Source organism: Rhododendron vialii, chromosome 10a (assembly GCF_030253575.1).
Source record: "Rhododendron vialii isolate Sample 1 chromosome 10a, ASM3025357v1".
In the NCBI taxonomy this organism is placed as follows: domain Eukaryota; kingdom Viridiplantae; phylum Streptophyta; class Magnoliopsida; order Ericales; family Ericaceae; genus Rhododendron; species Rhododendron vialii.
In genome coordinates this window covers 33,453,860-33,468,404 of record NC_080566.1, presented here as the reverse complement: position 1 = coordinate 33,468,404, position 14,545 = coordinate 33,453,860, and the positions used below count along the sequence as shown (strand labels likewise).

At 35.0% G+C, this 14,545-nt stretch overlaps 1 protein-coding gene across 1 annotated transcript; it reads left to right on the top strand.

The window, feature by feature from the left end:
- Window positions 1–7,308: 7,308 nt before the first annotated feature.
- On the top strand, window positions 7,309–14,188 carry LOC131302353 (ABC transporter G family member 1-like). The gene is made up of 8 exons (XM_058328922.1): window positions 7,309–7,987; window positions 10,815–10,894; window positions 11,715–12,179; window positions 12,329–12,415; window positions 12,719–12,847; window positions 12,961–13,155; window positions 13,259–13,345; window positions 13,431–14,188. The coding sequence occupies exons 1-8, from the start codon at window positions 7,384–7,386 to the stop codon at window positions 14,100–14,102; spliced, it is 2,319 nt and encodes a 772-aa protein (XP_058184905.1). The 5' UTR covers window positions 7,309–7,383; the 3' UTR covers window positions 14,103–14,188.
- Window positions 14,189–14,545: the final 357 nt, after the last annotated feature.

Sequence of the window (14,545 nt, the reverse complement as noted above, 5' to 3'; positions counted from 1 at the left end):
CGCTGGTTATTGATTAACTGTTGATTGACTTGCTCAAAATCTTGGTTTCTCTTATTTAAAAGTCTAAAATTTCTAGTCATTGTTTTGCAATGACCACAAAATCTTATTTGCTGAGCATATGGCTGGTTAAAAGGTGGTTGGTTGAAAACCTGGTTATTTTCAAAACCTGCAATCTCAAGGGCTTCTTGAGTATTTAGTCTTCTGGAAGACTCTGAAATATAAAAATTATTTCCAATGGCGCGATTTGCCCATTGATTTGCTTCAGCAAAAGTATGAAAATCTTTCCATATTGAGGAAGGGATTCCATCAATCTGTTTTAAAACTTCTGGCCAATAGGAATAAATTTCTGGGACACGGCCTATAGCTACACAATAAAATGAAAATCTTTTTGTTGGGTTCGACCCATTTTGTTGATTAAAGAAAATATTTAAAGCATTTAAACAAGCTAAGAATCTCGGAACATCTTTGTGAGAGTCCCAAAGATTATCTAAAAGACACTTCTGTTCCTCACTGATATTATAGATGAGGTACCTGAATTTAGATCTGGATTGTTCAGGAAAAACTCTGAGAGTCACACTCCCAAAGGTTAAAAACTTCTGATCTGTTCTGGTTAGACTGGCTGTGTTGCTTGAAGATGCCATCTGAAAAATTGAGAATGTTAGCATTTATTTCTGTAGATAAATAATCTGCTAAAGTATTTTCTTTTCCTTTAATATGTTCAAATTCTACTGTGTAACCATTACCTGTTATTGTATCAACAAAATTAAGCCATCTACGAGTGCTAATCTTTTTCTCATTGAGAAACTTATGAAATTTAACAATTGCCTCACAATCTGTTCTGACTGTAAATGGTTTGAATAACCATAACTTAAAGCTATTAATAGCGTTAATAACTCCTAATATTTCACAATCTATACTGGCTAAATTTCCTTTTTCTTTGTATTTTCCACTGGAATATCTGCAAATTTTTTCTATAGATTTTGCTGAATACTTGGTAGGTTTGCTAAGGAGTATAGCTCCCCATCCTTTCTCGCTTGCGTCTACCTCTATTACTATGTAATCAGATTCTAATGGTAAATCTAGTTCTGGTAGGTTTCTACAAATTTCTTTGATTTTTCTGACAAGATCAATATCTTGCTGGTTGAAGTATTTTTGACCGGTTGGGGTTGTTTTACTGTACAAGGGTCCTATGATTTTGCTAAGATCCTTTATGTAAGGTCTAGCATAATTCAAGGTTCCTAAAAATGACTGGAGTCTTTTCTTGTCTTCTATTTTATCTGGAAATTCTAAAATCTTTTGTGCTATATGTGGTTGTAACTGAATTCTTCCTTTTCCTATTCTTACTCCTAAGTATTCTATATATTCTTTATTCAATTCCATTTTCTTTTTACTGATAATTAAACCGCTATCAATGAATAACTGAAAAGCTATCCTAAAATGCCTATAATGTTCATCCTGTGTTTTACTAAAAACAAGAATGTCGTCAATGTAAACAAGAATAAAAGAATTATAATTTTTAAATATGTTATCCATTTTTCTTTGAAAAATACTGGGGGTTGTTTTCAAGCCAAAGGGCATGACAATCCATTCATAACATCCTTGGGGACATGTGAATGCTGTCCATGGTCTGCTGGACTGGTCTAACATAATTGCCAAAATCCTGATTTACAATCAAATTTACTAAAAATTATTGCGTCTTGAATATTATTGATAAGCTGTTCTTTACTGGGTATATCATAACTGTCTATCTGAATGTTATCATTAAGGCGCTTATAGTTTATGACCATTCGCGCTTTTCCTCTTTTGACTTCTGCATGATTCCTTACCATAAAGGCTGCACTTTTATGGGGACTGATACTTTCTGTTATTACCTTAAGATCTAACAATTCATTAATCTGTTTCTCAAATTCTTCTATATCTAAAGGACTGTACACTATTTTCTGGGTACTAATCTTAAAGTCAGGATTAATGATTTCTAAGTGTGCTAAAGTCTTGGTTTTATTCCAATGTTTGATTGGATTTTTCCTAAAATCTGGGTTTCATCTGCTAATCTGATTAATTCGTTTAACAGATCCTTATCTGTTCTTTTTCTCTTTTTGCGATCGAGGACTGACAAAGAATGTTCTATTTGGCAAAAATCAATTATATCATGGTTTATCTGGATTAATTGTTCTTCTAATTGTCCTTCCATTAACCATTCAGATTCTGTTTCGACAGTATCATCTATGGTTTCTTCATATAAATCTAGGTGTATATCTGGAAATGGTACATCTCTTAATGCTTCTGCTATTTTTTCTTTTACTATCCTATTTTCTTCTGCTATTTTTTCTTTTTTGTTTATGGTTCCACCACGCTTAGCTGACAACTCTGATTCTAAATTCTGGGCATGAAGTGTTTCTATCTGTAGACTACGTTTATGAAACGTCACAAAGTGTTTACTAAATGTGATGCTTCCATTCATGCTGTCTATCTAGTTTAATCCTAAGATAAACTTATAGCTGTGATTAATATCTTCTATCCATACCATGGGTAATGGGTAGGTATGCTGCTGTTGAAGTCTGTTAGTAAACCTGATACTGCTATTCATAAGACATGTATCATAAATAATACTGGTGTTATTCATGAGATCTGCTCTTGCTATATAACCTGGTTTTGTATAATATTCAACTGGTATAAGGTCACGACTAATGTGACTTTTGCTGGCTCCTGTGTCTACCATAGCTTTGGTTTCTATGATCTTTCCTGGATTCTTTCCTCGAGCTGGTAATAAGATCTCACAATTTATTTCTATGAGGCTATTTTCGCCTATTCTGTTGATCGACTCAACAATGTTGCAGTGATCTAATATCTCGACTGATTTTAAAGGCTGATTTTTCTCATGTAACTGGTGTCTTAATTTACAATTTTCTATTTTATATGTTTCTATTTCTATGGATAAGATTTCTATCTTCTTTTCTAACTCTCTTACTTGCTTTTCAAACTGAAATTTGGTTCTATCCAAATCTAATCTAACTGTAGCTGCTTCTAGCTTAGCCTCTTGAAGTGCTAATTTTGAGTTTTGGTTTAAAACTGGTTGCTGTATGCTACCGGCTAAATCTATCAAATCTCTATCTATTTGATGGTTCTTTTTGAGACAAAATTTGCAAACATTTTTCTTACAATGTTCACAGATGCTTCTAAATAATCTAAAAGGATAACCATTGCATTCTGAGCAAGGTTCGCTATCCTGGCCTATATTATGTTGCCATTGATGTGTACATTCTATACTAGAACTTTTAATCATAAAAGTATATTCTGGTAGATAGCTGGGAAGTTCATCTTCTGAACTACTACTACTACTGCTATCATTATTTTCTAAAAAATTTATTTCTTCTGGTTCTGTACTGATCAAACTGTATATTGACTCAGTATCACTATTTTCTAATTTTACTTCTATGAACTCAATGTTATAAAAATCCTCTAATTCTGTAATAAGATTTGCTTTCTCTATATTCTTCTGGTTTTTCCCTTTATTAGGGCATCTGTTGGCTAGATGATCTTCGGAATCACATATAAAACACTTACATTTACGGTTCTGAGTTGGCTGAACTCTTTTCCTAAAATGTTTCCTAGGTCTTGGTCTGAATTGTTGTTTACTGGGTGCTTGACTGTAAGACTGACTTTTCCTATATCTCTTTCTAGGATAATAGCCGTGTTTTTGATATCCGTAATTATATTTTCCTGTCTGTGATATTTTCTTATAGTATTTACTGGCTTTCTTCTGATATTTATAAAATTTGTTTTTCTTTTTCTTTTTCTTTTCTTTGCCATATCCATACTGTTGTGGAGTATATATGACTTGGTTACAAAAGTTTAACTTGTTTTTCTTTATGCCTTTTTGAATTTCAAGTGTGGTGCACTTGTCTCTTAAGACTGAAAAAACAAACTGAATTCTAGGGCCTATTCCTAAATGCTGGTTTTTGTCTCCATTTGTAACTTTCCATTTTTTCCATATTTCTTCTCCTAACGGACCTGGAAGTTTTCTAAAAAATTTATCACTAATTTCTAAATCGAGTGCTCTTCCTGTCTGGGATGCAAGAGCTATAAAATCATTACAAAAACTGACTACATATTTCTATTTATGTAACTTAAGCTGTTCTAACTGTCTCATAGCTACATTCTGGTAGGTGGTATTTCCTCTATTAGGATCTACTCCTATGATTAAGGTTTTAACCAAACTGGTGAAATTGTAAACATTTGGTCCTTGGGCTACTAAAGCCGCATATTGGGTTTCAAAGTCCCTTTTGTAGGCTTCTACAATTCCTTTTGCTGTATCTCCTAAAAATGATTCGCAATATGACCACATCTCTGCTGAAGAGTGCCAATTGGTCATCTCTAAAAGTTTTCTAACTAAGGCTTGTTCCCATCTGTCAATTACTGCTTTGTGAAACTGAGGATCGAATGCTGTAATGTCTAGCATTAATCCTGTACCTGCTTGTGCCATAAGAGTTATATCTCTATCTACTGGTAACCTTTTCCCATAGGTTCTGAATTCTAGTTCTTGGGCTGATGGCTCAATCCTAGATCTGCTGATTGGAATGTTTCCCATCTCATATACTTGATTTGGGAGTACGGGTGGAGTATTATCATATGTCTCCATTTTGACTTCTACCATATGACTTTCTGTGTTTTCTACTGGTGGTTGGTAATATTTGGATCTAGGGTCTGAGTGGCAAAACATATCTTCAACTGAAAGATTGTTTTTCCTGCTGGTATCATATTCTAAGAATTTTTCTTCTAGGACAAATATATTATTTTGTATTAAATATTGTCTCTGAGAACTATCATCTAATTCTGGATGCTCATATTCAAGTTTCTGGGTATAATATCCTTCTAAAATCTGATAGTCATAATAGTCTAAATCTGGTCTATAGACTGGTTCCAAAAGTTCTTTTAACCTAATTATGTCTGACTCACTAAATTTAAATAATTGATCTAGAGTGAACTGTGGCTGTTCATATGCCATATAGATATGTTCTGTTTCTATATCTGACTGAATAGAACTGCTTACATCTGAATGTCTTCCTGCTGAAACGTAATTACTGAACTTGAGATTAACTTCTCCTGAGCTATTGGTGTAAAAACTATTGTTACTGGGCTTAAGCTGCTGCTTGGGAACTAAATTTGTGACTTTCCATTCAAGTCCTGCTAACATCTCTGAATCTTGTTTTTTGGCTTCTATGACTTGAATTCCTCTAGTGCCCAAAGCTTTCAGAGCTTGATCTGTTCTGAGCTTATATTTAGTGCTACTGTGATTGTTTAACTTTCCTACAAAACTTACACATGCTAAAAGGTTTTGTGCATCTGGGATCATATGATATCCTCTTGCCTTAATTCCTATTCTTATATGCTGGTAGAATTCGTCTAGTGTTACCTGGAAATCTGGTGTGCAATAAACAATCTGGCAGTTATTGTTCATGTCTAATTCCATGCTACCTATCAAGGCTTGCTCTTGATTTGTAAATCTATTGTCAAAGATCATGACTAACACTTTGGTTCCTAAATCCTGTCTAGCTAATCCTTTGATTCCTATGGTGATTAATCCTAGGTGTATAAGACCTAATCTTAGCTTTTTGAGCTTGTTAAAGCTCTCCTGAGTAATCATCTCTAAAATTTCCAACTGATCTTCTGTTATTACACTGATTGGTTTTTCTTGGTAGCTGGTATAAGTTCTAACTCCTCTATTGAAGAAATTCTGTGATTTGTATAATACTGCTGGGTCTAATATCTCTAAACTATGATTTCTGAATCTATCTAGCTGCATTTCTGGATTTATGATTCCTTCTACTCTATTCTCTTCAACTGGCTGTTTTCCAAATACTCTGTTTAATAAAGGAATCCCACTAACCTTGGTTTTACTGCTGGATGCCATTACTGAGTTCCTGAAGACTGAGGGATTTCTTGTTTCTTTCCTTTGTTTGGATCTGGGGTGCCAAATATGTTATAATAAAAGGTATGATTTTGCAAAGATCTATTGGATCTTTTGGGTTCTAGATATCCGGTTGTAGCTGAGATACTTATCTGGTTTATCTTGGAGGTTAAAGCTTCTAGAGCTTTTCCTTCCTGGAGTTTATCTACTCTAATAGATAATTGATCTATTTTATCTGATGTTTCTGCTAGCCTATGACTAAGGCTAATTAAAAGTTCAATAATTGTATTATTCTGCTTAATAATAGTCTCATATGTCTTTCCTGTTGGCTTAAAACTGGATAATCCTATAGGTTCTGGTTGAACTTTTTCCGAATTTTCTAATGCTACTTTATAAAATAAGCTATCATAACTATTCATTCTCCATTAACTAATCTCTTAACTTCTTCTAAAAGAATCTCTATTTTCTGGAGTTTACTATCTAATTCTGTCTTGATCTGGACTGAATTCTGCTTAATCTTATCTACTTCTATCTTAAGACTTTCAACTAAATTTTTAGTTTCTGTTTCAATATCCTTAGGTTGGGTAGTATCTAACTTACTAGTTAGATCTATTATATCCTGTTTGCAAGGTAATTTATCTGATATTACTAACTGTTTTTCTTCTAGTTTACTAATTCTTCTGAGTATTTCTGAATGTAGTTCCTTAAAATAATCTAAATTTTCTATCTGTCTGTTAAATCTAGATCTGTTAATCTTTTCCAAGATCTGAGTAGTCTGTTCAAGGGATTTTACTGAAAATTCCTCAAACTGGTTTCTGGTTATAATATTACCTTTTACCTCTAGGCTAAATTTCTTATCTAAATTACGACTGAGGTGTTCTACTAACTGGAAACCTGTTTTAATTTGACTATTCTGTTTGGACTGTTGAGATCTAATTTCACTTAAACTAGGGCTAATTGCCTTAATTAATTCATTTATCATAACAAACTAAACAATGAAAGTAAACAATAAAAGATAATTAAACTAAACAAATAAAAGGTCTTTAATCTGGCTACTTGAATTAACAAATAGTACTGTAGGCTCTGATACCAATTTTAAACTAGGGTACTGTGTAAATAACATGCGGAAATATGAATGATAGAAAGTAGAAATACAATAAAATTTAAAGGGGTTCTAACTGTGAATATTCAAAAGTTCTGGTAAACTATATAAAAGGTACTGTAATTTGTCCTAAATCTTCTAAAAATATTGATCTAAACTGTAATTATCTTATTGTCTCTTATGTAATTGTTCCTACCACATCTGATTATTTTCTGGCCTGTCCTGTTTTATGTCGTGGGTCAGTTGTCCTGCTTCCTACACTTTTTGTGCCTATAAATAATCAATCTACCCCTTCTTAATTCCCCAAAACTAATCTAGTTCAATTAATACATCTCTCTCTCTCTCTCTCTCTCTCTCTCTCTCTCTCCCTTACATGGATTCTCCAGTTGACCCGCCTAGATGGGCACCAAACCAAAGCCCAACAAGAACTCTCCTAGCCAATGTTCCCGTAGAGCCGGAGATTCACTTTCATGATCCAGAGACAGGGAGCGTGGCTAGCTTGGGTTCAGATCATGAAGATTCCTTGCCCTTTAGTAACTCCAAGTTTAATTTCCCATTCAGCAATGGGCCCACATCCCAACATGTGAGTCCACTAGCTCGAACCGTCTCATACCCACCTCGACCTCGAGCACCTTTGTACACTGGTGGTGCTGAGGACCCGGTGGGTATGGAGACAAGAAGGTCGATGGAGGTGGAGCCGGTTCGCGTTGAGAGGCCGGTGCAGCAGAGTCGGGACGAATATGTGGTGAGTTTTAACCAGAATACTGGTGGTGGTGGTGGAGCAGTTGGGTTGAAGGGTAATCCCGGGAATGGGATTTTCTTGACGTGGAAGGACTTGTGGGTGACGGTGCCGGACAAGAAAGGCGGCCGCCGGGCCATCTTGCAGGGTGTTACGGGATACGTGGAGCCCGGAGAGGTGTTGGCTATCATGGGTCCTTCTGGTTGTGGAAAATCAACACTTCTTGATACTCTAGCAGGTATAATCTCTCTTTCTTCTCTCTCTCTCTCTCTCTCTCTCTCTCTCTTCAAAGTTAGCATTTGGCATTTCTTGACTGAGAGCAGTTTCTTTATTGCACTAATCCATCGCGATTATTCCAAAGTGTTCCTAAAAAATTTTTATTAAAATTTGGACTATCCAAATTATTTTTGAACGATCGTGATTAGCACTGTAAACAACTAATCCTCTTGACCAAATGCATATGATGTACTGAGTTTTATCATCGTGGTTGACAAAGTTAGGCACGTCCATATTGTTCCCACTGCTTTGCTGGGTGCATAGTTTTCATCAATTTTTTTTAGAAAATGCTATAATACACCCTTTATTTGGCTGCATGCAGTATATTTATATTTACCCAATAGAATTGCCTTGAATTCGTAATATTTTGCATAAGAAACTCATACCAATTGCTACGTATATAAAATTTCATAACATATGCATAGAGATTAATAATAATATCTGTCTAAAAATTCACTAGCGTCTACCCGTTCGATGAACGGAAACAGAAAAAATAAATATTTATGAGAACCTTTTTCCAGTTGTCTTGTACATTAGCAAGTTGGAATGTATAGCTCTTGAACTTTACTCCCTTTTTTCACCAAAAAATTATGGAAATTTGACAACAATAAAAAAAGCAAAGATAGAAAAAAGAAGATAGTTTCATGCAAAATATAGTAGGAGTCTATATTTGTTGTGTTATTGATTGAACTTATATATATTTTTTTTCAAACAAAGCAAACTATATATTTTACATTTCATAAAAATGTAGAATAATGAACAAAGAGATAAAAAATTGAGAAAATTTCATGAGAGAGAGAGAGAGAGAGAGAGAGAGAGAGAGAGAGAGAGAGAGAGAGAGAGAGAGAGAGAGAGAGAGAGAGAGAGAGAGAGAGAGAGAGAGAGAGAGAGAGAGAGAGAGAGATTCTTTTTATTTTAGATAACTACATTCTTACAGTATATAGTATAGACAGATAACATCAAGACAGAAACTATAGAAAAATATCTATATTAATGTGATGAATTTAAGTTGATTTTTGTGAATTCAGGTTAAAAAGTTATGGACTTTGTTATGGAATTACGAACTGAAGTTTAATGTCATGATCTTTTATGAAAATTTTTATGAAGTCAAAGGAGATTCAAGGAGTTGATACGGTGCACTCTTAAATACGGATGTGTACAGTAGCATTTTCCAATTTTTAAATCTCTGAGTGGAAGGGGGCGTGGAAAAGATCGAAACAATAAATAATGCTTTGGACACATATTTTCACAAAGATGTGTCTGCAACTGGTTTAGAAACATGATTCATGTTAAGTCAATCCTCCATATTCTGTGTCAAGACTTTCAGTGTTACCAACCCATATTAAAACCTAAAGGATACCCCACCAGAGGAAATGAATCCTCTCCGGTCATACTTTTGAACTGGATGAGATAATCCACATCGCGACCGTTTATTTGCTACAATAAACAGTTGAGATTTGTTCAAACACTTTTCCATAGCGGAGTTAATTTGGAAGAGTTTTGAACAAATCTGAATTATTGATTATACTAATGAACAATCACGACGACGTGAACTGTCCACGGTTTAAAAGTACGACCCGAGAGGAGTCGGATCCTTCACCAAATTGTTTTAATTAGTAACTGAATTTGTCTACTCTCACCAGTCTGGCCTCACCAGACATAGCTGCTTGACAATCACTCTAATTGACTTTCTTATTTACTCAGCCAAAAAAGGATAAAAAAGACTTTATCGAATTTGCACCCACGGGATGGCTTAGTATTTTATTAGCAAATAATGACCAAAATTTTCATTACTACTTAATTTTTTTTATTAGTACGATAATTATTGCTTTAATTGCTTGACAATATATAAAGAGTTAAAAATTATTTTCCTTCATTTTCATTGAAAATTTTCCGCAACATGCATAACTTCTATGACTTGCCTTTGTGACACTTTATGTGACTTCCTCATTTAATTTGGACATGTGAAAGGGAGAAAAATTTATGGACAAAAAAATGAAAATTTCTACGTTCACATTCTCTCTTGTCTGTTTCTATAGTTTTTCTCAACTTTGAATGGGACTTAATCATAAAGAAATTCTTGGGTGGTCTGGGGCTCGCAATGTCTCAGCACTTTTTTTCACCACATATTCATGTCCGGCCCAAGTTTAAATACATGGATCCCATATAAATTTATTATAAAAGGGGTACTGTTAGGAGCACCAGTTGGCGGCGCCTCAAAACCACCTTAATCGTGAAGGATGAGGTCCACTTCACAGTTCACACCCATCTCTCTATGACCACCTAAATAATCACACTTTTGGGTTGTCACAGAATCTGTTCACTCTGTTTCTTCAATCTAATACTCTTTCCGTTCCATAATTTTAATTCATATAAGAAAAGTTCTTATTTTTTGAGTAAGAAAATAAAGTATTTTTATGTGCCTAATTATTTTTTGGAATTTTTTCAATACTTCAAATATCTCAATTAATTAGTTGTTTAATTGAAATCAATTTTTTTTTCAAATATTATGCACGAAATTTAACCCGGAGAGTGACATGACTTATCATGGGGCAGAGAGCGTTATTTTTTTCGTCCTGGTCCTATAAATGTTCTGAATGTTCGTGTTGTGAATTATGCATAGGACAATAATATCTCTTAAAAAAAGTTAGATTAAACATCGATGTGCATGTGAAACACTTCGTATTTTTTCCTGTATAAAGAGCTCATCTAAATAATTGTAGATATCTATACAAATATATTTAAGTATAGATTTTGTATTGACTTGGTAATTAAACCACTAATTGCAGGGAGACTTGGGGATAACACGAGACGGAATGGAGAGATCCTCATCAATGGCCGTAAACAAACTCTAGCCTTTGGCACTTCGGTAAGATAAATTAGTTAAAAAAGTAATGACATAAGTGAAAAATGGGTACAATTTTTTTGAAACACATTCAACAATTAGAATATATAGATGCTTAAAATTTAATAAAGACGAAAAGGAAAATGATTTTGCCACTCTCTTTTTTGTTAACGCCACTCCCCTGCAAGTATTTTTTTGCACCAAAAATATACTTGCAGGAGAGTAGCGTTAACAAAAAAGAGAGTGGCAAAATCAGCAGCCAACGAAAATCTTTCGGAAAAAGCTGTCTTGGTTTTTTTTTTTTTTTAACAGCCAAAAATAACTTTAAGAATAAATATAAATGGACACACAACGAAAAATAATGCTTTTTGTCAAAATAAATTTCAAAATTGTTGCTGCTAATTACTAAATATCAATTGGTTCTTTTAATTTATCAAAAAAAGTATGAATATTTCTTCACAAAATACTCCATTTGTTTAAAGTTCTTGTTTTAGAGACTGAACAATCTAGCTTTTTGGGATGGTGGAAGCAGGGACGGCTTTATAAGGGGTTGAGGGGGTTCAATGAACCCCTCAGGTTAAAAATGTACTAAATTTGTCTACACTGAATTATTCACACAAAATTGGAGTAAATGAAAGTTTACTTAATTTTGTGTGTAAGTATATCATATAGTTTAAATTTTTAAATATATTTTGTCACCACTGAACAAAAATCCTGCTGTCGCCCTTAGGTGGAGTACCTTAGAATTTCCTTCAAAGAAAAATCTTAGAAATCATACTAAAGCATAAACCAACAACTATTGAATCAACAAAATTCTAGTTTCTTAATTTGTTCTTGATTTCAGGCCTATGTCACACAAGATGACACCTTAATGACAACACTAACTGTAAAAGAAGCCGTATACTACTCAGCAGAACTCCAACTTCCCGACTCCATGTCGAGATCAGAGAAGAGAGAGAGAGCAGACGTTACCATTAGAGACATGGGATTGCAGGACTCTATTAACACGAGGATCGGAGGGTGGAGTTCCAAAGGCCTGAGTGGTGGACAGAAAAGGAGAGTCAGCATCTGCATCGAAATCCTGACGCGCCCGAAGCTTCTCTTCCTCGATGAGCCTACCAGCGGGCTAGACAGCGCCGCGTCTTACCATGTGATGGACCGCATTATAAAGCTCGCAAAACAGGAGCAGAGGACTGTGGTTGCGTCCATCCACCAGCCCAGCAGTGAAGTCTTCGAGCTGTTTCACAATTTATGCCTTCTCTCTTCCGGTCGAACTGTTTATTTTGGTTCCACTTCAGCTGCAAATGAGGTAATTATACCAATTTCAGATACACCCAATCAAAAATTTCATTTTCTTTCCCTTTACTTGGTACATTAGAAATATGTACGTATTACTCAGCATGTGTTTAATTAAGCGAATGGACTAGTGGATTGACTAATGAATGTATTTTGATGCAGTTTTTCAGTTTGAATGGCTTCCCTTGCCCACCATTGAGGAATCCATCTGATCACTACCTTAGAACGATCAACAAAGATTTTGATGTGGTAAGTACTCATTAGTTACTACTTACTACACTGGTTATTTTTCTTTTTGCTGTTCAACAGGCGGGGCATGTGACATAACTACAAACCCTTAATCTGATCAGCACTATTCACTCAGTACTTAATCTGCTACTCAATATATGGCCATTACGACTTCACTTTGTAGCTGATGACTAAAATTTTTAGTGATCTCTTCACCCGTTCTTGGTGTTAATGACTTGATAATCCGAATATCTACCGTTATGCTAAGTTTACGACATAGCATGATACATGGAGGAGTTTATTAAGTTGTCTGCTGTTTGTTAGGCTATTGAACAAGGACTTGGTGGCAGAAAGATGAGCACTGTAGAGGCAATTAATACTCTCGTCAAGTCGTACAACTCATCTGAGGCTTACAGACAAGTTGAACAACGGGTATTCGAGATATGCCTACAGGTACGCAACGACAAGAAATCCTTTTTTTTTAAACTAAAAAATTTGACTTTTCATTGATATTTGATAATCCAAAAGGGTGTTCTTAATTAAAGGGGTGTCTTGTTATTTCAAAGGGTGGCAGAAGACTGGAGAAGAAGGGAAGCCAAGCAGGCTTTATTACTCAGTGTCATGTTCTCACTAGAAGATCTTTTGTGAACATGTATCGTGATTTAGGCTACTACTGGCTTCGCTTGGCGATTTACATCGCTTTGTGCTTATGCGTTGGGACTATTTTTTATGACATCGGATTCAGCTATGGATCCATTCAGGTAATTATGTCGCCAAGACTATAATAATTTATATCCTTCATAAGGATTATTGTAATCAATGAAAAACTTAGCTAACTATGTAGTTGCCCCTTAATTGGTACAGGCTAGAGGTTCGATGCTTATGTTCGTGGCATCATTTTTGACATTTATGGCCATAGGTGGATTCCCCTCTTTTGTGGAGGACATGAAGGTGCATATCTCATGATTTCATCTCTGTTAATTAGATTGAATTCCAAAGACATTCATATGATTTTTTATTTTCTTGTCAAAACCAGATTTTTACTCGAGAGAGGTTAAATGGCCACTATGGTGTTGGTGCATTTGTCATCGGAAACACATTTTCTTCCCTTCCTTACCTGTTTCTTATCTCTGTGATACCCGGGGCATTGGCTTATTACCTCGTTGGACTTCAGAAAGGGATAGACCACTTTGCCTACTTTGTGGTAATGTTATATGCATGCATGTTGCTGGTCGAAAGCCTAATGATGATTGTTGCAAGTGTGGTTCCAGATTTCCTCATGGGTATTATTACCGGTGCTGGAATTCAAGGTGTGATGATGTTGAATGGAGGCTTCTTTCGATTACCAGACGATCTTCCCAAGCTGTTTTGGAAATACCCAATGTACTATATCGCCTTCCACAAGTACGCAAACCAAGGATTTTTCAAGAATGAGTTTAAAGGACTAACATTCCCTAACGATCTAGCAGTAGGGCCACGGACGATTACGGGCGATGAGATCTTGAGAAATACATGGCAGGTGGAGGGTCATTCCAAGTGGTTTGATGTTGCTATTATAATAGGGATGGTTGTTTTATATAGGCTCCTGTTTTTGGGAATCATAAAAACTGCTGAGAAGGTCAAGCCTATGCTAACAAAGCTCATGGCTGCTCGTTCGGAACAACCGACCCTTGTAGAAGATCCCTACACCACATCACCAGCTAAGTAAACAAGATTTCTCTTGCCTTTGAAGTTGTTAGTGTTTGTATATGGTGAAGAATTTTCACTTAATATATCGTCGTATCTTTTTGTCAATGATTTATATGTTCTTTCTTATTTGCCGATTAGAATAGAAAATTACACTTGAGTTTGTTCAAGATCAATGAATTGTTGGTCTAATGCTATGAGAATAGCCTAATGAAATTTACGAGAGCTTAATTAATAGGAGCGTGTCAATGGTTGTATCAGCTTCGAATCAGTTATATGTTTTATGTTGGTTTCCTTTAAGTTTCATTGAGAGTGAGGCTCAAACATTTTTGTCAAATACCATCAGATAATCTAAATGTTCTTTCTGATTGCTACTTCTTCAGTAAGAACATACTAGATAGTTATGGGATAACGAGTATACCTTGTATTCCAATTTATTAGGTCTTCATACTTCAATATTTAGCA

Excerpts from the sequence above, each read along its gene's own strand:
- LOC131302353 (XM_058328922.1), top strand. The coding sequence starts at position 7,384 with ATGGATTCTCCAGTTGACCCGCCTAGATGGGCACCAAACCAAAGCCCA. Across the intron at positions 7,988-10,814 it reads ACTTCTTGATACTCTAGCAG|GGAGACTTGGGGATAACACG; the intron begins GTATAATCTCTC and ends CACTAATTGCAG. Across the intron at positions 13,346-13,430 it reads CTTTTGTGGAGGACATGAAG|ATTTTTACTCGAGAGAGGTT; the intron begins GTGCATATCTCA and ends TGTCAAAACCAG.